Source organism: Panthera pardus, unplaced genomic scaffold (genome assembly GCF_024362965.1).
Source record: "Panthera pardus isolate Hobbes unplaced genomic scaffold, ASM2436296v1 HiC_scaffold_17, whole genome shotgun sequence".
Lineage (NCBI taxonomy): Eukaryota > Metazoa > Chordata > Mammalia > Carnivora > Felidae > Panthera > Panthera pardus.
The window spans coordinates 30,157,769-30,180,117 of NW_026526732.1; the positions used below are offsets into that span (position 1 = coordinate 30,157,769).

At 37.4% G+C, this 22,349-nt stretch overlaps 1 protein-coding gene across 3 annotated transcripts in view; it reads left to right on the forward strand.

Moving 5' to 3' along the window:
* HBS1L (HBS1 like translational GTPase) overlaps positions 1–21,859 on the forward strand; it is an 83,420-nt gene extending 61,561 nt beyond the window's left edge. For all 3 annotated transcript variants that reach the window (XM_019420507.2, XM_053904466.1, XM_053904467.1), the window contains 9 exons: positions 1,527–1,601; positions 2,352–2,469; positions 2,871–2,939; positions 5,691–5,795; positions 9,330–9,420; positions 9,854–9,962; positions 16,466–16,566; positions 19,452–19,596; positions 21,191–21,859. In XM_019420507.2, coding sequence (XP_019276052.1) covers positions 1,527–1,601; positions 2,352–2,469; positions 2,871–2,939; positions 5,691–5,795; positions 9,330–9,420; positions 9,854–9,962; positions 16,466–16,566; positions 19,452–19,596; positions 21,191–21,202 — 825 coding nt within the window. In that variant the 3' untranslated portion in view covers positions 21,203–21,859. The remainder of the gene's footprint in view (positions 1–1,526; positions 1,602–2,351; positions 2,470–2,870; positions 2,940–5,690; positions 5,796–9,329; positions 9,421–9,853; positions 9,963–16,465; positions 16,567–19,451; positions 19,597–21,190) is intronic.
* The last annotated feature ends 490 nt before the right edge of the window (positions 21,860–22,349 follow it).

A 22,349-nucleotide genomic window follows, 5' to 3' on the forward strand; every position in this document is an offset into this window, starting at 1 on the left:
TTTTCCCAAACTCTTATCAACACTGCTGTTATTAAATGATTATTTTCTAATTTGATATGCCAAACATATTTATTTATTTATTTAATCTTTATTTATTTTTGAGAGAGAGACAGTATGAGCAGGGGAGGAGCAGACAAATAGGGAGACACAGAATCCTAAGCAGGCTCCAGGCCCTGAGCTGTCAGCACAGAGCCTGACGCGGGGCTCGAACTCATGAACTGCAAGATCATGACCTGAGCTGAAGTCAGATGCTCAACTGACTGAGCCACCCAGGCGCTCCTAAATTTATTTTAATGCTTTTTTTTTTCTTTTTTTAAATGTTTTTGAGAGACTGAGAGAGCACAAGCAGGGGACAGGCAGACAGAGAAGGAGAAAGAGAATCCGAAGCAGCCTCCAGGTTCTGGGCTGTCAGCACAGAGCCTGACATGGAATTCGAACCCACAAACCTTGAGATCATGAGCTGAGCTGAAGTCAGACGCTTAACCAATTGAGCCACCCAGGCACTGCCAAACATGTTTTTTGTTTTTTAACCTACTCTTTAGTGAATGTTAATAATATTTAAATATACTTTGTATATTTATTAACCATTTATGGTTTTATTTTGGGAATTATTTATATAATTTGCTTATTTTTGAAACATTTTTTTCTTACTGATTTTTATGTATAATTTACTTATATAGATATTAATCCTTTATCTTGTCTTAGGTATTTTTCCCAGTTATTTTACTTTTCAACTTATTTATGGTTTATTTTTGACATATAGTCAAGTTTATAAGCATATTTTTTTTTTTTTATTCTTTATGCTTAGGTATTTTCTTACCTTGGGATCAGATACTTACTTACAATTTTCTACATGGTTCTTTTACAGTATTATTGTTACACATACTTTTTATTTTTCCCAGTGTTTTAGTACGAAAATTTTCAAATGTAAAGATTAGGAAAAAAATAGTGGAGAGAGTTTTACGATAAATACCATACTATACCCTCTACTTAAGATTCTCCTACTTACTGATCTCATCTTTGTCTTATCTACCCCTGTGTCTCCCTATTAATTCATCTTATTTTGACAAGAATTTCCAAGTAAGTTACACACGTTGTTACACTTACCTCTAAATACTACAGCATGCATATTGTTAGATAGAGTTCATATAACATACATTTTTAGTCTATTTGGCTTGCGGTGGGGGTGCATCAGTAATTTTATTTTACATCAGCAGTTGGTCTGAGCATAACTTAATGAATCCTTCACTCTGTCTCCCCAAATTTGAAATCACTTATAGCTATATACAAAAAATTCTATATGTCTTGCAGTTTCTTTCTAGGTTTTCTGTTGTAGGGAAAGTTATTTTTAGATCATATTAATAGTAAGATCTGATATTCCAAGTTTAAATTTTAATAGATTTCATATTTAATAGATTTTATATTTTTATTTTGTAGTCTTGACTTTTTAATATTTTGTTGCAGAAATTTAAATTTTATTTATAGCATAATCTGAAGCATAGTTTTAAAAATTGAATCTTTGTCAGGTTAATTGGCAACAAGAAAGGTTTCAAGAGATTACTGGAAAACTTGGGCACTTTCTTAAACAAGCGGGTTTTAAGGTAAGATAAATTTAAATTTATTTGGTACCTTAAGTCTCATTTTACTGATTGCTCTTGTCTTATTAAGTATGTTTAATTCTGTTTGTTTTTATTTCTGCCTGGTCTTTTGTATATCTTATATTCTTAGGATTACTTTGCCTTAGAAAATTGCACATATTTTATAACTTGGCTTGGATTTAACATAAGTAAAAGACTTTTCTCCAGCTATTAAATTAGGTGGATAGGTTTAGGGAGGTACCAGAGGAGTGGAAACCACACTTCCACTGCAGTGGAAACTAGTGGAGAGGAATTTCTCTAGCAAAGCGTTTGTTGCCCAACAAAAGTGCTTGAGTGTTTTGAACAAATTTGTAAGTTTCTTACAAAAATCAAAAAAGTTGAAAACTGTTGGATCAGATAACTTCAAGGCTGTAGTTCTGTGATTTCTATTACTAAATGTTTGAGTGAGAAAGAGCCAGTGCAGGCAGGGGAGGGGTAGAGAGAGAAGGGGGGAGAAAGAATCCCAAGCAGGCTGTGCACTGTCAGCACAGAGCCCATCGCGGGGCTTGGTCCCACAAACTGTGAGATAAGACCTGAGCCAAAATCATTTGAGCCAAAGGACATTTAAGTGACTGAGCCACTCAGGTGCCCCTCTATTACTTTTTAAAAAGTATGTTGTTGCTTTTACAAACTTGGTGCAGCATGGTAATGGTGGGTCTTTTACCTTTTGAAAACAGTGTTGTATTGTTTCATATATTCAATCTTTTTTAATAGGAGAGTGATGTAGCTTTCATCCCTACAAGTGGTCTCAGTGGTGAAAATCTAATCACAAGATCTCAATCAAGTGAACTCACAAAATGGTATAAAGGACTATGTTTATTAGAACAAATTGGTAAGAATTTAGTACATTATAAGCTTGATGTTGTCATTTAGAGTTCTGGATGGGAGACAAGTGATGTGTGTGAAAAAGCATAGGTTTTATAGTCAGAAGAGCTAGGGTAGTAGTTTTGAAATCCTCTGCAGTATTTCAACTAAATTTCAACTCCATTTCCCTTATTTAATTACTGAGGTTCGTGCCTACCTAACCAATAGATGGTTGTTGACATTAAATGAGATAACGTATATGAAAACATTTCATAAACCACAAAATGCTAGATGAATGAGAGTCAATTTGCTATTAGTAAGTATAAAAGAAAATTATTTTCTAGGAGACATGGGATGACAATGGGCCGACTAGACCTGAGTCAAGAATTACTTTTAAATTAAACCTTGGTTTTTACCATTTTTTTCCAGATTCCTTCAAACCGCCTCAGAGATCTGTTGATAAGCCTTTTAGATTATGTGTATCTGATGTTTTCAAAGGTAAGCGCTGCCTCCCTGGTTCTTCTTTAGTACGGTCCCTGCTTTTCCATTTTTCCCCTGACCTCTTTTCTTAGACGAAATCATTGCATTGTCTTCATATTCCCCCTTCTTTATGCCAGCGTAAGGATCAAGGCCCAATAAATCTTGAAGTGCATAGTTCTAGTTATTTAATGTCCCTCCCCAGAAAAATCTTCAGTTTACTTCAGCTTACATCGTTTCCTCAGCTCATACTCTTCTTCCAGGTGTGAAATCTCTTGCCCTTTATCTTTCTAGCCTCATGGTTTTTTTTCCCTCTCAATAGATCTTTTTAGTTTCTGTATCCTTCAACCAAACTGGATTGTTCACTATTTCTTAACCAATACAGAATCTTTGTTACCACTATGTCTTTCTCTTTTCTTGCCCATTTCGTACCTATCTGTAGCAGAGTCTGGGTCCAATCAGGAGAAAGATACCATCCATAGCTGAAAAGAGAAGTTTGAGACAAAGAATTATTAATATGATAAAAGAGTGATTATAAGATGTAAGGAAACTCTATATGGTACCAGAGGGCTGAGGAAGAGGATGCAAGGAAGGGCAAACTTAGAAGGCCATGTTGGAGAACGTGTTGTATTAAATAAATACCCAAGAGTACATCCAGTTTAATGTGTACAAAACCCTATTTCGAAAACTATAAAATAGAAATGAAATAAGAGATATTAATAAATGGAAGGGTATAACGTAATTGTTGGAATAATCATTACAGTAAAGATGTCAGTGGTCTCCCAAATCGCCATTATCATGGAATAGGCAGTGCAGAATGGATTTCGAACTGAGCAGCAATAATTTGGTAACTGATGGGCTCACCCATCATGTACCCTAAGGTGTCCTTCTGTGTTCTCAGTATCTTCTGTCAGTGTATTGTTCAGTCAGTAGTGTAATTGTTTCTGTGCTTTTTATTGAACTTAGATTGTGGAGTCCTTAAGGGCCAGTACTGTCTCTTCTGTATCTTTATCTGCAGGACCTAGCTCAGTGCAGACTAGTGCCTCCCACGTATACATGCTTAATAATTGTTTAATAAATGAAGGTGCTTCCCAAAAAATCATTCAGTGAAATTAAAATGAATCATTATTATTACTAGCTTTCCACATTCTAGTAGCAGAAGAAATACCGGTAATGCTTTTTAAAATGCCTGTTATCTCTTTAACACACAGAATACAAAAATAGTGTTTTGAATAACAGTGTTTGCTAACTCTACCTCTTTACCTGCTATTCTCTCTCTCTTCTCAGGCTGCTTCCTGGCTTCTGCCTACACTACTCCCCCTTAGCATGTTCCCGCTGAGGTTACCAAATGACCCTTTGGTTGCCACAGTCCCTACAGAGTTTTCAGTTCTGTCTTTCATCTTACTTGAATTTGGCATTACTTCTGAAGCTGGTAGCCATATCCGCCTTGAAACTTTTCTCCCTTGGTTTCTGTGACCCACTTTCTCTTACTGTCCTGTCCATTTCTCAGACCTCTCTGTATCTTCTCTGTGGGCTCCTCTTTTTCTGACTCCTAACTGATGTTCTGCCTCAGTCTTTTTCTTACTTGACGTGCTGTTTTCAGACAGACATCCATGACTCATCTACCTCCTGTGTCTTGATGCTTCCCAAGTCAGTATCTCCAACCCAAACCTGTTCTCACTTTCCGGATACATGTGGTAACTGCTACTGGACATCTCCACAGGGAGTGTGCTCCCAGGGTCCCATTCTCATGGAATTTGATGTGATTGGTGCCCCCTGGAATGCATTGTCTCCACCTGTATGTCTGGTAGGCACTTCAGATTCACCAAGGCTAAAATGGATCTTGTTCCTTAATTTCCTATCTCACATTTGATGCACCATCATCTTAGACTTCCCCTTTTTGCCTTTATCCCTCTTCTACCTCATCACCTTCAATCTGTCATAACTTATTCCCAAATTCTTGAGTTTGCTTCCAGTCTGCAGTCAGTCTCCCCTCCTCTCTGACACCGAAATACCATCATGTCACTTCTCTGTTCACATTTCTTTACTGGCTTCCTATTCCTTAACTGAGGATGAAATTCAAGCCCTGAGTATGATTTATGAGGTCCCTTTATTGTTTGCCCTTTGCCTCCCCCTGTTGCCTCATGTGGTGCCATAAGCATTCCTTATACGTGACACACGGGTCTTCGTACATCTCACATTTGGTTATGACTCTGCCTTTGCTTATATAGTATCCTGGGTCATTGGTGTTTTCCTTCTTTCCCTCCCCATATACACAAGGACCTTATAAACTCTTGTTCTTTCCCCGAGTGCCCAGCTAACGTGCAGTCATTCCCCCTCATCATGAATTCTTCGGTGTACCTCTTTCTGTTTTCATTGTACATCCTAAGTTATACTTGTCTCTGGACAGTGTAATTGTTTTTGTCTTTCTCTTCACTAGAGTAAAACCCCTTTACAGGTAGGGACTTATATTTTCATCTCTTTATTCCTAGAGGCTAGCACATTGCTTGGTACTTGGTAAACACTAAACATTTGAAAGAGGAATGAATCTCCCTTTTTGTAACATGAATATTTTTATTTGTAAGAAGATATAGAGTAGAATGTGGTATGTCTTATTTAGTAGATAATGTTACAAATTCTGAAATGATCATTGCTAAATGTTCATTGAACTACTAGTTTTATATAACCTACTAGGGAACAAAACGTAGCTAACAGCTTGAATCATTAGATAACGTGGCTACATGAGTTGTAAGATTTGGGTGTATTTTGCAGATCAAGGATCTGGATTTTGTGTAACTGGTAAAATTGAAGCTGGCTATATCCAGACCGGTGACCGACTACTAGCAATGCCTCCTAATGAAACTTGTACTGCGAAAGGTATTCCTCTGCAAGATTCTTTTGCTGAAAACCTTTAAGTTGAGACAGCAGATTTTTAAAAGTAGTTTAGTTATTAACTCCTAAGTAAATAACCTCTTAGTGAAATTGTAACTGACTGTCAAAATGATACTAACTGTTGAAGATAAAAATGTGAAAACATTAAACGATTTTTTCTGTTGTGACTATGTGTGTATAAATGTACACAGAACATTCTAACTGTGGTAGCATTTCTTTTTTTTTTTTTTTTTTCCTGACACTGATTCTAAAAGCCTGGTTAGGATCTAACCAGATGTATAGACACCTGACAGATACATTGAAAATAGTATTCAGCAGCAGAAATTAAATTTAACCCCATCCTGGCACTAAACAGTCAGTAACTAGTTGTTTTGAAATTTGTATTTCAGAATTACTATCAGTTAACAGTTTAATCATGCTTATACCAAAAAAAAATTGTTTTTTGCAGAAAGACCTAAGAAAATAAGATGCAAATGCAGAGAATCCTAATGTTAAAAAGAGAAATTGAGCTAACGTGCCAGAATTACTGCTTTCCCACATGTAATATGTGACCTTTCACACTGACCAATAACTATTTCTATTTTCTAATCTTTTGACTTTACAAGTGTACTTGTTGTTCTGAATTCTGCTTAAAAGTTTATAATTCTGTACTTACCTTAATCTAGTTTCCAGCTAAGCCTCCAACTTCAACATAGACCTGACATTCTGATTTATACTTCAAAGTAACAATTTATAGCAATTTTAAATTACAGTATACTGAGAATGTTAAAAGTTGTTACATTTCAGTACTTTTCTCTGTTACTCTTATTATAGTTTATATCCAGAGTTGTACCTGACTGGATGATAAATTTGAATGTACATTTTTAAAAATTAATTTGCTTACTTTAAAAGCAGATTTCTTAGAATCTAAGAAATTAATGAATATCTGTTTAGGTAACAATTTAGAACAAATTTAAAGATGAATAGGGGAATGAAAGCCAAAGTTATTTCCATTTTGCTTCTTTCTTTCTGCTGGTTTAGGGATCATGAAAATTCTATTTAGATGACAAGTAATGCACGCTTTTTTAAAAAGAATCCTTTTCCATTGATCTATTATTTGCAAGTTCAGATCTCTTACTGTTTTTTAAAGTGATCAAGAGCAACAACACTTTTGAAATACTAATTTCTTTGTAGGTTAATGAGCTTTTTTGAGATAGGAAGTTTTAAAATAATCAACAGACATGAATTAAAACTAAAACCATGGTCCTAAAATTATCATGGACCTTACAGACTGGCTCTTTTGTGACCTCCAGAATCATAATTTACATCTGTAAGTCCCACATTCTTTCCCTCTCTTCTTCCTGTCCCTTCCCCACCAGAAAAACTCTAATCATTTATCTTTAATCTTAAAGGAAAGCTGTGTAAGAAGTACCTGAGATCATACCCTACTCCTTGATGGCTACTCTTGTAACCCAACTTGGAGGTTCTCAGTCCTCAATTTCTTTTCTTTTTTTTTTTTTTTTTGAATTTTTATTTATTTTTGAGAGAGAGAGAGTGTGAGCAAAGGGAGGGCCAGAGAGAGTAGGAGACACAGAATCCAGAGCAGGCTCCAGGCTCTGAGCTGTCAGCACGGAGTTTGATGCAGGGCTCAAACTCAGGAACTGTGGGAATCATGACCTGAGCTGACGTCAGGTGCTTAACTGACTGAACCACCCAGGCGCCCCTCAGTCCTCAATTTCTAGCTCCGTTGCTTTTGCTTGATTTACTTAATTGTTCAGTGCACCCTTCTATCTCAACAGTTCTATCACTAACCAGTAACATCTCCTAAAAAGAGAGAAGTGACTAAATCTGCTACCAAGAAATGGAAGTTCTAAATTGTGTTTTCATTTTATTAACACATCGAGTTTTTGGAGTGTTAAAAAAGTACTACTTTGTGTGATGTCTGTCTCATGAAGAAGGTCCTTAAGAAGATGAGTATCATATATAGGACAGTGTAACATATTTGGAGGGAGAAAATCAGATTATAGATTGCCTCTACAAAATTTTATATTGCGAATTAAAATTCTAGTATGAGAGCTCTTCAAAATCCTGAACTAAAGGCAATCTCTTTGTAAGTGGCCAGCTCCTGCCTTCAGTTCCACATTTCATAACAAAAATCAGATGTGATCACTTTAAGTTTACATTTAAAAAAACCTTTTTTTTAATGTTTATTTATTTTTGAGACAGAGACAGAGCATGAACGGGGGAGGGTCAGAGAGAGAGGGAGACACAGAATCCAAAGCAGGCTCCAGGCTCTGAGCTGTCAGCACAGAGCCCGGTGCGGGGCTCTAACTCATGGACCATGATACCATGACCTGAGCTGAAGTTGGACACTTAACCGACTGAGCCACCCAGGTGCCCCCCCAACCTTTTTTTAAAATTTTTTTTTAATAAGTTTACATTTAAAAACTAAATTTAATTAGTTGAAAATTTAACAAACATTCCTTAATATTATAATTGTTAAGTTTTTGGAGTCAAGAACCTCTTTGATGCCTTGATAAAAGTTATGGCTCCTCCTAGACTAATGCAGGTATATACATACATAAAAATTTCAAGTAAAACTAGGTTGTCTCAGAGCTTTTAAAGTTCTCTTTGAACTCATAAAAAGTCTAAAAGAAACTTAAGAGTTTCTTAAGTGTATGCTACATGGGAAAAAAATAGTATTTTGAGAAAGATATGGGTGAGTTATCATTTACTAAAAATATGTCCATCAAGAACTATTTCACAGTGGTTGGCCTATGCACTGTCTTCATCAAAAGGTTCAAGTTCTAGTGGAAAGGAGCTTACTATTAGCCCATTAATTTGCCCCATAGAATCAGAAAATATGAGATACCTTTTAATAGCTTTTGAATAAGGTAGTGGAGTAATGCCCTTTGTAATTGTTCTCCAGGATTGTCCCTCGGTAATAAAGGTGTATAGCAACACCTGGGATCATTTTTAAATTAAATTTCCTTACACTTTTCTTATAACCAGTTAGCATTGTGGATCTCTCTCTCTTTCTGGGAAGCATTTCTTTTGAGCCAGGAATAGTGAAGGGGCCTGTCAAGAGTACCATCTGACTGAGCACTGATGCCCTAAGGGTTACTGGACACCTCCCCTAGTCCCATATTTTATGTTATTAAGTGATTTGAACTGCGTTATTATGCCCGCATCTATTAATATAAGAGAACTGTTTGAATGGGGGCATGTTTAATAGCTGTATAAATGAGTTATAAAATGAATTGTATAAATGAGTTTTAAAACCTTGATTAAATAAGCAGAAATCAGCCTTTTTTGGACAAATACAAGTCACTTTATGTTTAGGGTGGTGTTCTAGAAGAGTCAAGTCTAGAGGAAGTGTGTTTTCCTCAACGCTCACAGTTACACTTCTCATTCTCAATCCATTCATATTGAAAATGATGAGTAGTGACTGATGAGGCATAAATCAGCCAAGCTCTCTTGGTTGTTATGGTTTGATATTGAGGTGTTTCACTGTATGCTTTGGTTCTTACTCATTTCCAGGAATCACTCTGCATGATGAACCTGTTGATTGGGCGGCGGCAGGTGATCATGTTAGTCTTACGCTGGTTGGCATGGATATCATCAAGATCAAGTGAGTGAGAAAATGAGTTTAAGCGACCCTTATTTTGGATGTAGGACCTCAAAACATAGATTTTGCAACTCACCTACTGAACTGAAAGAATGAGTATTAATTTCGAATTTCATTTGGCCAAAAATAGGCACTTGTAGAAATGTAAAAATGATGAGCAAAATCTGCTTAAAACTGAAATTAATACATGTCAGCACGTGTACTCAACACGTTCTTTGAGTGAAAGCTGTAACGTATGAAAATGGTGGAAGGTTAATAATGGTATAAGCTTTGCCTTAACCCAGAAGGGAGTATTTAGAAAAGTCCCCAATTTACTTGATTGTTTTATTTGTAAATGGTTTTAGAGATACTCCTATTTGATGTGTATTTATTTGTTCTTCAAGTACCTTCTCTCCCCCCTCCCCCCCACCCCGTCTCTGTTTTTTTTCTGTTACAGTGTTGGCTGCATATTCTGTGGCCCCAAAGAACCCATTAAAGCTTGCACTCGTTTCAGAGCTCGGATCCTCATCTTTAATATTGAAATTCCTATCACTAAAGGATTTCCTGTAAGTTTCAAAATGTTTGTTATTGTTTTTATAAATTTAAAGTAACTTCATCTTAAAAAGTGTAACTTACTTTACAAGCGAGAATGCTATTATAGTTATTTTCAGCTAACCTCTTTCTACCCTAATCCAGAAAAACATGAAATTAGACTTTGAAAGTCATTTGCATTTTTTCATTTTGGTCCTTGAGTCTGATGATTTTTTCAGGGAGGCATTAAAAAGAAATTTTGTAATCAACAGGATACAAAGTAAGGATAATAGTAAAATTCATTTAGGGAAAATGGTTGATGTTTTTTACTGTGTTCTAGAGGCTACCTGACTAATCTTAGATTATGTCTTCTGTTCTGGTTTTAATATGCTTATTTATAGTGTTTTTGATTATAAAAGTAACACATTATTATAGAAAACTTTGGAAAACACACACATAAAAGATAAGAATACTCTGTAATTGCATACTACATAAATATCTCTACACTTTACATTTAGTGTATTTTTATGTGTGCGTGTTGTCCACCCATTGGTATTTATGAATACGTTCTGGGGATGCTTGACACAGGGTTAACTTTAATTGGGCTGAAGCAACACATTTAGACCCTGCAGGCTGTGAGGTTTGTTTGTAGGTTATCATTTACCAGCATCATCTGAACATGCACATTTATGGGAAGGAGAGGAGTTTTTCTACTCTAATATTACTTGGCCAGAAGATACACTGCCTGTGAATTGCATGGGTTTCTTCTTTTATGTGTAATTTTTTTTCAGATGTTTGGGGCCATCCTGTGTTTAGAGTTTGATACTTTGCTTTTGCCACTTAACAGATGAAGTTTTTCCTATTAGACTTTTTTTTTTCTTTCTTGGTCAGCTCATATAGTACAGATTTGCACGACAATAAAATATTTAGTGGAATTAAATGGCTTGCCTTTGAAAATATAAACAGATCGTTTTCAGCATTTAATGCATCTTTGAAATAAAAATAAGACAGTAGTAGTAATTGACCTTTAAGCTCAGTTTAGTTAGTGATCATGTTTTAGAGGTTGGGAATAAATTTATTTAGCTTATTTAAATTCATTTTATACTTACACACCTTTGAAATAACCATGCACTTTGATTATAACTCTTTGTAATTATTGCTATGTAAATTTGGTCATATAAAAAATATAAGATACTGTTCAAGAATTTTAGTTTTAATCATATACCATTTCTCCCAAATGCTAAAAAAAGACTAAAATTGTTTCTCCAAAATAGTTGTTATAGTTGAAAATATTTAATTTTTAAATATTCAGAATTCTTCTTTAACAGGCAAGAAACTGTAGCTTAATTGCTGTGAATGAATGGCACTCGTTCTTAGAAAGCAGTATGTCCAGTGGGGAGAAACTGGAGAGGTTGGTTACGGCGAGTTTTTACTCATGCAGCAATAATTTTTGCCATTGGAGAGGTAGAGAGGTCAAGAGGTCAGTAGTTACTTTGAATAGTAATACTGTCTTCCTGTCTACAGTAGTTTCTTAAAAATAAGTATGAATTGAAAGTTTGTCCGTGTTCCTTTATGAAATTACACCGCGTATATTGATTCACGAATACGAGGATGAAATTTGTTTTCAGAATAAAACAGTCGTGTTTTGTCATTTAATCTGCCCCTTGTGGGAAGGAACCTTCAGTTTTTGTTTGTTGGTTTATTTGTTTTGTTTTTAAACCGAGAAGAGGCTTCCCAAGCAATTAAAATTTTGCTATTTGGGGACTCATTTCTTAACACTACATAAAGTATTTGTGTCTCTTTGTATGGTAAACTCTATTTAAGAAGAAAAATAGAAGAATGGGTTCGACTTTAACTAAACTTATGCTTTTTTACTGTAAAATATTTTGTAACATAAAATTTACCATTTTAATCGTTTTTAAGCGTACAGTTCAGTGGCGTTTAGTACACTCACGTTTTTGTGCGACCGTCAACACAACACCATCCATCACCACAACTTTTTCCTCACCCCCTACTGAACCTCTGTATCCTCTACACAAAAACTCCGTTACTCCTTCCCTTTTTCCCTTGGCAACCGCTATTCTACTTTCTTTCTTTATGAATTTGCCTATCTTACGTCCCTCATAAGTGGAATCATACGGTTTTGTCCTTTTGTGTCTGACTTACTTCATTTAGCATAATGTTTTCAGAGTTCATCAGTATTGTAGCACATGTCAGAATTTCATTTCTTTTTAAGGTTGAATAGTATGTGTATGCCATGTATCGTTTATCCGTTCATCCGTTGATGGACCTTGGGGTTGTTTCCATCTTTTGGCAATTGCGAATAATGCTTCCTTGAACATTGGCATACAAGTATCTGTTTGACCCCCCCCCCTTTCTTTTTTCTTCAGTTTTTTTGAGTGTGTATCTAAGAGTGGAATTGCTGGATCATGTGGTAATTCTGTGTTTAACTTTTTGAAGAACCGCCAGACTATTTTTCATAGTAGCCGCACCATTTTATGCTCTTTCTAGCAGTGTGCAAGTGGCCTCTTTTCTCCACTTCCTCACCAACACTGGGTAGTGTGTGTGTGTAAGGGGCGGGGGGGGGGGGGCGGTGTGGGTGATTTTTTTTAAGCTTCTTTATTTTGAGAGAGAGAATCCAAACAGGCTCTGTGTGCCGTCTGCGCAAAGCCCGATGTGGGGCTCGAACTCACAAACCATGAGATCATGACCTGAGCCAAAAATCAAGAGTAGGATGCTTTTAACTGATAGGCAAACTAATGGTTGTGAAGTGAGTGGTATTTCATTGTGGTTTTGATTTGCATTTCCCCTAATGGTTAGTGATGTTGAGTATCTTTTCAGTACTTTATGTATTTTGGATATTAATCCCTTGTTAGATATGTGATTTGCAGATATTGTCTTCCATTCTGTGGGCTGTCGTTTTAATCTCTTAATAATGCTGTTTGATGTACAACAGTTTTTAATTTTGATGAGGTCCCATTTATCTTTTGTTGCCGATACTTCTGGTGTCATATATAAGAAATCATTGCCAGATTCAACATCAAGGAAACTTCCCTCTCTGTTTTCTTCTATGAGTTTCATAGTTTTCATTCTTTTGTTTGGGTCTTTGATCCATTTTGAATTAATTTTTGTACATGGGTAAAGTAAGGCTTCATCTTCGTTCTTTTGCATGTGGATTACCCAGTTTTCCCGGCACCATTTGTTGTAAGGACTGTCCTTTCCCTAGTGAGTGGTCTTAGCTTTCTTGTTGTAAACTAATGGACCATATATGCCTTGATAGTTTTAAAATATAGGTCACCTGGAAGTGTAAGGAAAATGATAATTTGACTTATTTTACCACCTAACAGATGATGTAGCTCATTACAGTCTTATAAAACACTGCATAATTTTATTTTCCCAACCCCACATGAAGTAGAGTCCCAACCCTTATCTGAAACTCTTCAAGCTAGTGTGTTTCAGAGTTCAGAAATATTCAGATTATAGAAAGGTGATGTGATGCATGCATGTTATGTAAAACCCCTAACAGATGATGGGGCAACACCCTGTAAGCAAACATACTAGTAATTCTGCGTCACAGCTTGTCAATGCTAAGTAGAATAAATAAGGACTGTAAATTGCCTTACTTCAAGTCCTCTTTTGCTACTTAAGTGGGTTATCGCAGAATTAGGAACAACTTAGGTTTTCAGTCTTTTGGGTTTTTGAATTGCAGATAAGATCGTAGACTTGTGTTAGTGTTGTCTGCACTTCCAGGTGAGGAATTGGAGACTCGGGTGTGGTGACTGTCCGAATAATGAGTGATTAAGCCCGGACTCGTAGTCAGTACTTTTCACTTTGAGATCCTTTTCCTTTTACATTATGCTGCATACTGGTTTGAATTATAGATGACTTGGGTTATATGTAACATGAACTAAATGTTAATATAATATACAATTACTTTCCACTTACTTGGCATGTAGATTTTTTCACTCGTGTTCCGCAAGGGTTTTTTTTGTTTTTGTTTTTGTTTTGTTTTCCTGAGCTACTTACCTGTAAGATACTGTGGACATAAAACACACACACACACACACACACACACACACAGACACACACGCACACACTGTACCCCAAACTGCTACGACCCATTCTTCATCCACCTCATTGGGTGGAACCCACACATAGCTCACAGAAGTTAGAAGAAACTTAAGTGGGTTCGTGTGCCTCTGTTCTTTCAAATTTGGCGAGCCTTGGATGGAGACTGGTATTGATTTCTTAGTCACACCTGAGCCATGTAAGGGGCTTTCTGCTTATTTACCTGTTTGTTGCAAAAGAAATGTTTCTTAGATTTGTAGAACTACGTTTATGTTACACATTGGTGCTCTTTGACCCCTGACTGTGTCGGATACACAAATGTAACTTTACCATGTGTTGTGGAAGGTTTTTTCCCCTGGTAAGAGTTGGTCATTAAATTTTTCTGGAATGTTTCCAGTTTATAATGGTCAAATGCCATTGATAAAAAACAAAACAAAACAAAAACTAATTTGCCTTTGTAGAATAATGGAGGTTCGGTTGTGCCTTTTAAAAAAACAAAGAAACAAAACCACATGACTGATTTCTTCTTGCATGTGTTGTAGGTGTTCTTATTCCTTCATTCTTACATTTATTTCATAAATACTTACTGAGTGCTGGTTAAATGTCTGGTACTGGTATACATAGTTCCTTGTGTCACAGAGTTTATATTTACATGGGATGACAGACACTTAAAACAGCAGCTGCAATAAAAGTGAGAGGTTATGTCGTGGGATTAGGGGACCCAGAGGAAGGTGTCTAGCTCAGACTAGAGGTCAGGCTTCTTGCAGGAGGGGACGCTTCACGCTAAGAGGGTTGGAGTAGCATGAGTAGGAGTTAGCCCAGTGAGGCTGCACAGGTGGAGGCTGTGTTCTAGCCAGAGGCATCACATGTGCAAAAGCCTAAAGCTTACAAAGGGCGTGGTACATGTAGGGAGTGGAAGCTCTGTGTGCCTGGAACGGAGAATGGAAGAGACGATGGAGAGAGATGAGGCTGGAGAAGTGAGGGTCACGTTGAGAAGGGCCTTGTGCCTAGTAGTGGAGTTAAAGTTTCCATGGTTTTAAAAAGCAAGGGTGTATCATTAAATTTTTCTTTTAGAAGATCAGTCTGGTAGATTCAAGAAGACTGGCGAAGGGAGGGACAAGAGTGGTGGCAGAGAGACCAGGAAGGAGCCTGCACTTTAATTCAGATGAGAGAGGATTGTCCTGGACTGAGGGCAGCATTGTCCTGGGGAGAGAAGTAGACAGAATAAACAAAGTGCTGGTTGAAAGACTTGGGTTTTTAGAAAGTTACAGAGTCCAGGATTGTGCATCCACAAGTCCCCCTTGTATTTCTCTTTTCTGAATGTGCCGTCCCAGCCAAGAAGTCCCATAGTAGAAGTGTCAGTGTTTTTTCAAGCAAACAGCATAAAATGGTCAGACCACTTAAACTTTGCCAGCTTTGCCACTTGCTGAGTATTTGGTCTTCCCACTATACCCAACTATAGACATATTGAACATTTAGTGCTTGTCATTTGAATGAGGATAGCCAGTGTAACTCTTACTCTAGTTGATCCCAGCATATAAAATTCACCTCTGAGGGGCGCCTGGGTGGCTCAGTCGGTTGAGTGTACAACTTCGGCTCAGGTCATGATCTCACAGCTCGTGAGTTTGAGCCCCGTGTCGGGCTCTGTGCTGACAGCTCGGAGCCTGGAGCCTCCTTCAGATTCTGTGTCTCCCTCTGTCTCTGCCCCTAACCCACTCACGTTCTGTCTGTGTCTCTCTCAAAAATAAACATACATTAAAAAAAAAATTAAAATTCACCTCTGAAACATATCACCATGGCCACATTAAGTTGCTTAACCTTTTTGATATTAAACTTCCTTACATATAAAACACGAACAATAATAGCTAAAATTTAAGATCATCAATTAACTGAATAGTCAGCACTTCAAAATAACATTATCTGATTTTTCTCATTGATAAGGAACCTGAGGCTGGAGGTGTTGGGGATAAAGGGCTTTAAAAGGACTTGCCCCAGATCACACACTTGGAAAGTGTAGAGTCAGGCCTGAGTTCAAAGACTGTCTAATAAAGTCCTATATAATATTTTATTCTCATTATCCAACAATGAATACATTAACTACTGCTGAATATCACATGATCCCCCTTCCCTCATTTTTGTGATGGAACAGTTTGCATCTGATGAACATCTATACCAGGCACTGTCTCTGATCTTGTTCAGTTCTCATCACGACCCTGTAAGGAAGGTTGTGTGATCTACTAAGGTTCGTTAAGTTAGTGGAGGAGAGACTCGAACTAGCTCCTGTGACCGTTTTCCCTTAGTAAGTGAAGGAACACCCTGATCGGAATGGTAGGACTTAGGAAGCAGCTGGAGACCCCGAAAGCTTCCGGCAGGAGTGCCGAGTGCATTCATATGGTGGAATGTGACACCAGGATAAACAGCCGCGGGTGCACGATAAAGAGTGTTTTGACAGAACCATTTTTTGTTTCAGGTGCTGTTACACTACCAGACTGTCAGTGAGCCTGCCGTTATTAAACGATTGATTAGCGTCTTAAACAAAAGCACGGGTGAAGTCACAAAGAAGAAGCCAAAGTGAGTATTTTAAAATTTAGCAAAGGGGTGCCTGGGTGGCTCGGGCGGTTGGGCGTCCGGCTTTGGCTCAGGTCATGATCTCACTGTCCGTGGGTTCGAGCCCTGCCTTGAGCTCTGTGCTGACAGCTCAGAGCCTGGAGCCTACTTCGGATTCTGTGTCTCCCTCTCTCTCTGCCCCTCCCCTGCTCAAGCTCTGTCTCTGTCTCTCTCAAAAATAAATAAACATTTAAAAAAAACTAAAATTTAGCAAATTTTTTACTGATTAATTCATTTTGACAGTATTTCTCTTTGTGATAAATGAAATCTAAATCTAATTTTACTTGTTCCAGAAATCTTTCTTTGCGCAGACTAGATTAAAATAAACACAGATCATATATTTAAGCTTCCGTCTAGGTATGAGTGCCGCTAGATATAATTTCTGTTATGGATGGTGGCAGTGGGGTGTGGATTGTGACTAAAGATATTAATGTAAATTTGCATATATGTGTCAAGCCCTAGGTACTGATGATGTAAAAATAAAGGCACGTAAAAAAGTCCGTTCTACGTTTTAAAGAATGAATTTCGATTATGCCTAGCCACCAGTTCCAGATTACGCCTGAGTGTTGCCCTTCACTTTCTTGTCGCCTCCTTAATGAGAAGCGTTCCGTACTTTAAGAATACTCCAGGCAAAAAGTGTATTGCATACCCTGTAGCTTCTAGTTTTTTTCCCACCCAGAATTTTTCTTTCTGTTCAGAATCCACATGGAGCTTTAAGCTGAGGTGATCACCACCATGTCGTTTCCCTCTTGATTATCGTTAATATCCAGGCCTCAATGGGGACAATTCCCTTTGGCTGGGACAAGGTTGGGATTTTTCAAAGGAAGCGCTTCCTGAGAACCTGAAGTTTTTTACCCTAATTCAACTAAAGGCTAACTAACCACAGTTTGGCTTGGCTGCTTTAGCTTTGGGGTTTTCCTCGTTTCAACCCTATGGGGAATCCCACCCAAAATCCCCTTTTTTTCAGTCTTTGGGTGTTCCTCCTCATTTGCACCTGGGTAAGAGGCCCAGAGGTGGTTAGTGGGCTAATAGGTAGGGTGCAAGTGGAAGTGAGTCTTCACTCTGCTCTATGCCCATGCCCGCTTCTCCATCAGTTAGGAAGAAAGAGTTACTTAATCTCTCTTTCGAAGATAGTTCCTTAATAGTTCTTTTTATTTTATTTTTTTAAGATGGATTTTAAAAATGTATTGAAATATGGTTGACATGCAATGTTATATTAGTTTCAGGTGTACAGCATAGTGATTTGACAGTTCTGTGCATTATTCAGTGCTCACCACAGTATGTGTAGTCACTGATACTTCTTGAGGTTTAACCTGAGTCTTTAAAGTCCATGATGCCATAATGTCCCGAGAAGTGTAAATAATGGCGAACATCTGAATGACCGCTATTTCCTAGGCTCTCTCAGGACTGCTTTCACGTGGTTTATATTCTCAGCAACCTTACGAAGCACGTACTATTTCCCCCATTTTTCAGATAAGGAAGCTGAGGTTTAAAGAAGTTATAGAACATGTTCAAGGTCACAGAGCTAGCAAGGGGGCAGAGTCAGGAATTTAACCTAGTCAGCTGGTTCACATAAATTATAGTATTTTTGGCAGGATCCAGGTTGTTTGACCCACACAAGTGATTGGGAGAATTCTCAATCTAAAATTGACTCATCATATCTAATTCTGAATTTTCCCCTCCCTGCTTCTGCTCCCTGCTCAGTGATTCTGGGTTCTACTATATTCTCATATTAATTTTTCCTGGCACCTAATTTGTAGCCTTTCTCTTACTTTACACCAGGACCATTTGGTCTTTCCTTCCTTTCCACCGCTGGCAAATTAGACTTGATTGCTTCATATGGATGGAATCAAGCTTTCTAGAAACAACATTAAGTACAAGTTATGAATATATTAGATACTCTCCTTTCTAAGGAATGGGACTTTGGACTGAAATTGTCCAAAGCCAATTTTTGGAAATTTTGGAATACTTTTTTAAAAACTTTTTTGGCTTATTTTGTCTCTGAACTAATCTTTCAGAAGGAGAGTTTATAATTGCTGTTTTCTTTCTAGAATACATCAAAATTAAATTAGAGAATGTTATCAAAATTAAATTAGAGAACATTTTCAAAATATCCCCTTTTGGGATCTACTCTTCCCGTAAGTTTGGGAGGGCCCATTGCATGAGGATTTTTGTTTATATTTGTATGGAACTGTTTATATGAAGGCTCCTGCCCCACCCTGTTCATTTCCTACAGACATCATACGGTGGGAAAATCTTATGTGATTTTATTTTGAACCCTTGTTAAAGAATTATTATTCCTATGTGAGAAAAGAGAGAGGAGGGAAGGAAAGAGAGAGGTTTAGAATAGTCTGTTGGCACTAGGAGATTTTGTCCCCTTTATACATAACTTCCTAACATTTCGTCCCCCCAATTAGAATTTTATATTATGTTCCTCTTTTAAAATGAAAATTCTTTACTTTCTTTATTAGATATTGAACCTCTCAGTTGCATGAGGGAATGAAAGGAAGGCTTTGGTGGAGGGCCCTTGAGCATTTTAGGTTATAGGGTCCTTCAAGAGTTGTATTTGGAAGATTGGTAAAAAAATACACACACACACACACACACACACACACACACACACACACACACACGTATATAAAATGTAGCTAATATTTCTTAAATCTAGAATTATTCCTCTCATTTCTTTCAACTGACCCAGAAAAATTCAAAGGTATATATTTTCATTTTAAAAACTCTTTAAGTTTTTGAAAGTTGATCAAATGTGAAATATACATTTTTTGGTTCGTTACCGCATTATTCACCTCTGCGGGATATCCGTGTCGTCCCCGCTCCCCCTGTCCTGACAGGTTGCTGACCAAAGGCCAGAACGCCTTGGTGGAGCTGCAGACGCAACGGCCGGTGGCGCTGGAGCTGTACAAAGACTTTAAGGAGCTGGGGAGGTTCATGCTGCGCTACGGAGGCTCCACCATCGCCGCGGGCGTGGTCACCGAGGTACCGTGAGGGTGGCTACCTGTCGTGGCGTCTCTTCTTTACCTGCTTTGTGAGAATGCTCACTGAGACTTTATGGCTTAAGGGGAACACAGTTATGGTATGAGAACAAGATTTTAAAATTTATGTTCAAGTCTTTTTACATGATGGCAAGAAAATGTGTGGTTTTAGAACTTTTCACAGTGAGACTTCCAAACTATCTTCCCCATGAGTGATATTCCTCAAAATTAAGGTAACTTTTGGGACGCCTGGGGTTGGCTCAGTCGGTTCAGTGTCCGATTCTTCATTTCAGCTCAGGTCATGATCCCAGGGTTCATAAGATCGAGCCCCCACGTGGGGCTCTGCGCTGGCATTGTCGAGCCTGCTTGGGATTCTCTCTCTCCCCCTGTCTCTGCCCTTCCCTTGCTTACACATGCTCTCTCTCTGTCTCTCTGTCTCAAAAATAAATAAACGTTTATTAAAAATTAAAGTAAATTCGGGGCACCTGGCTGGCTCAGTGGATTAAGCATCTGACTTTGGCTCAGGTCACGATCTCACTGTTTGTTTGAGCCCCATGTTGGGTCTTTGCTAACACCTCAGAGCCTGGAGCCTGCTTCAGATTCTTTGTCTCCCCCCATCTCTGCCCCCCTCCTACTCCTTCACTGTCTCTCAGAAATAAATAAATGTTAAAAAAAATTTTTTTAAATTAAATTTGTTGAAAAATAGATTTGGAACTATGCAATCCAAATTATGAGAATACAGACTTTAAGAGTCCAATGAATTTGGGGGAAGTGATTTCATTTAATAGAAGAGCCATCATTATTGTTTTTTCTTTAAATAACTGGTTCTCAGTGTTCTTTGAAATGATTCATTCAGAAAGTTCAATTAATGTTAATGAAAGGGACCTATTGTATAATGTAAGGTGCAGTTGAATTTTGGAGAAAATAGCCAGAACTGGGCCAGAGAACTTCAGTAATTTAAATGTTCTTCCACACAATCATGATTAATGTAAATCTTAGGAATATTATTTTTTTAAAGGGAACTTCATTACTTCATTTGATCGTTTTCCGCATGAAAGTTATTCAGTTCATCGAATGGAGTGTCTACTTTGAACATGGGGCTTTCTGTTGCATCCAAATCCAGTTATACTCGCATCCTGCAAAAGGCTTTGGAGTCCAGCTGCCCAAGTTTGTTACTACCCCACTGACTCCTAGCAGCACAAGCACATTTCTCCTTCAGTTTATTCACCTGTAAAAATGGGGTACAGGAACCTACCTCCCAGCGTCGTGAAGTGAAGGTCTACACAAAACACTTGGCACCGTAATTGGCATTCAGTAAATGTTATCTAATGCACTGTCAGCAACGTTACACATAATCCATCAAAGCATTCTTTCTAAAAGAGCATTCTAGAAATAAGACACAGTGTCTTGTGGAACATAATGGAGAGATTGTAGTAAATCTCAGAAATAGCATGACTGGGGAAGGGGAAAAGTTGCAGGAAAAAAGAAAAGTTTCATCTTGATATAATGATTATTTCACTGTCATTTTCCTTTTGTTGTTGTTCTTAAAATGTGAATGAATAAATTATAGCGCCTTTTTTTGTTTTTTTCTTTTACAGATAAAAGAATGATGGGTCAGAATTTCTACCATGTTTCCAAATGCAGTGAAATAGCTAACCTCTGTTTTAAAGAACCCAGTTGTTCAGTTAAAGGAACAATGTGCAATTGATATTTTTTTAAATGAGAGAGAAACTTAAAATGATATAATCAACTACAAAGAAGTATTAATCAGCACTCCTGCGAAAATTTCAAGTTGCCAAATGGCAAAGAAAGGCTAATATTGCACTTTCATTTAAGAAAACAACTTTCCCTTTGAAATGTTAGTGAATGGATTTACTTTGCTGAGGTTTATGGAAACTATCAGAAATATGTATTAGAAGATGTTCAGTCATCATGAAATGAACTCTACTTCCAGCCAAACCACAAAATGTTTACAGTGTTCTCTTTTGATTTTCAACTCTCCTGCGCACATTTTGATGGAAAATAAACTAAATTGGTTGTTGAGGTAGTTAATATTTGACCTGAGCAATTTTTTTTTTAGTTAACTCTAAGAAAAGATTTGCTGAAAGTTATAAAAGAGGTATTTTGTGTGGAGCATAAGAATGTTCTTCCTCCAACAATGAACTTTTGAAAGCTTAGTTTGGAATTAGTGGAACTGTCCCTGTAGGTAACCAAGAGATTATTTAAGGTGTAAAGCCAGCTAATAAATTGCCTTAGTTTGAGCATAACAGCAGATCGTGTTTTGTTTCTTAGAGTCTGTTTATGAGGTTCTCTACCACTCTTGCTAAAAATGACTTGGGGATTTTATGGGATCTTTTTCACCTAAGTTTCCCGACACATGAATTCCTTTTTTTTTTTTTTTTTCCCTAACAGATTAAATTTCAACTCCTCCATTTCTAACCATAAATTTATTTCTCCTGTTCTCTGTTTTAGAATTACATACATGATGACTTTATCTTGCATACTTTATAGACTGTAAGTCCCCTGTGAGTAAAGCCATGTTTTTCTTTAAAGTTGCAACAGCAAACTCCAAGGTAAATTTAGTTAACGGGTATTTGTTGTGCTGCCTCCTGAGTATAAGTCACTTTAGGGTAGAATTCATCCTCAGCTGGGCCTGGGACTCTGATCTGATGGACTGTATGATAAACCTTTTTATTGGGAAATAGTGTGATTTGTATATTGGTGGCTTACCTTGTGTGACAACATTTCTTTTATTCT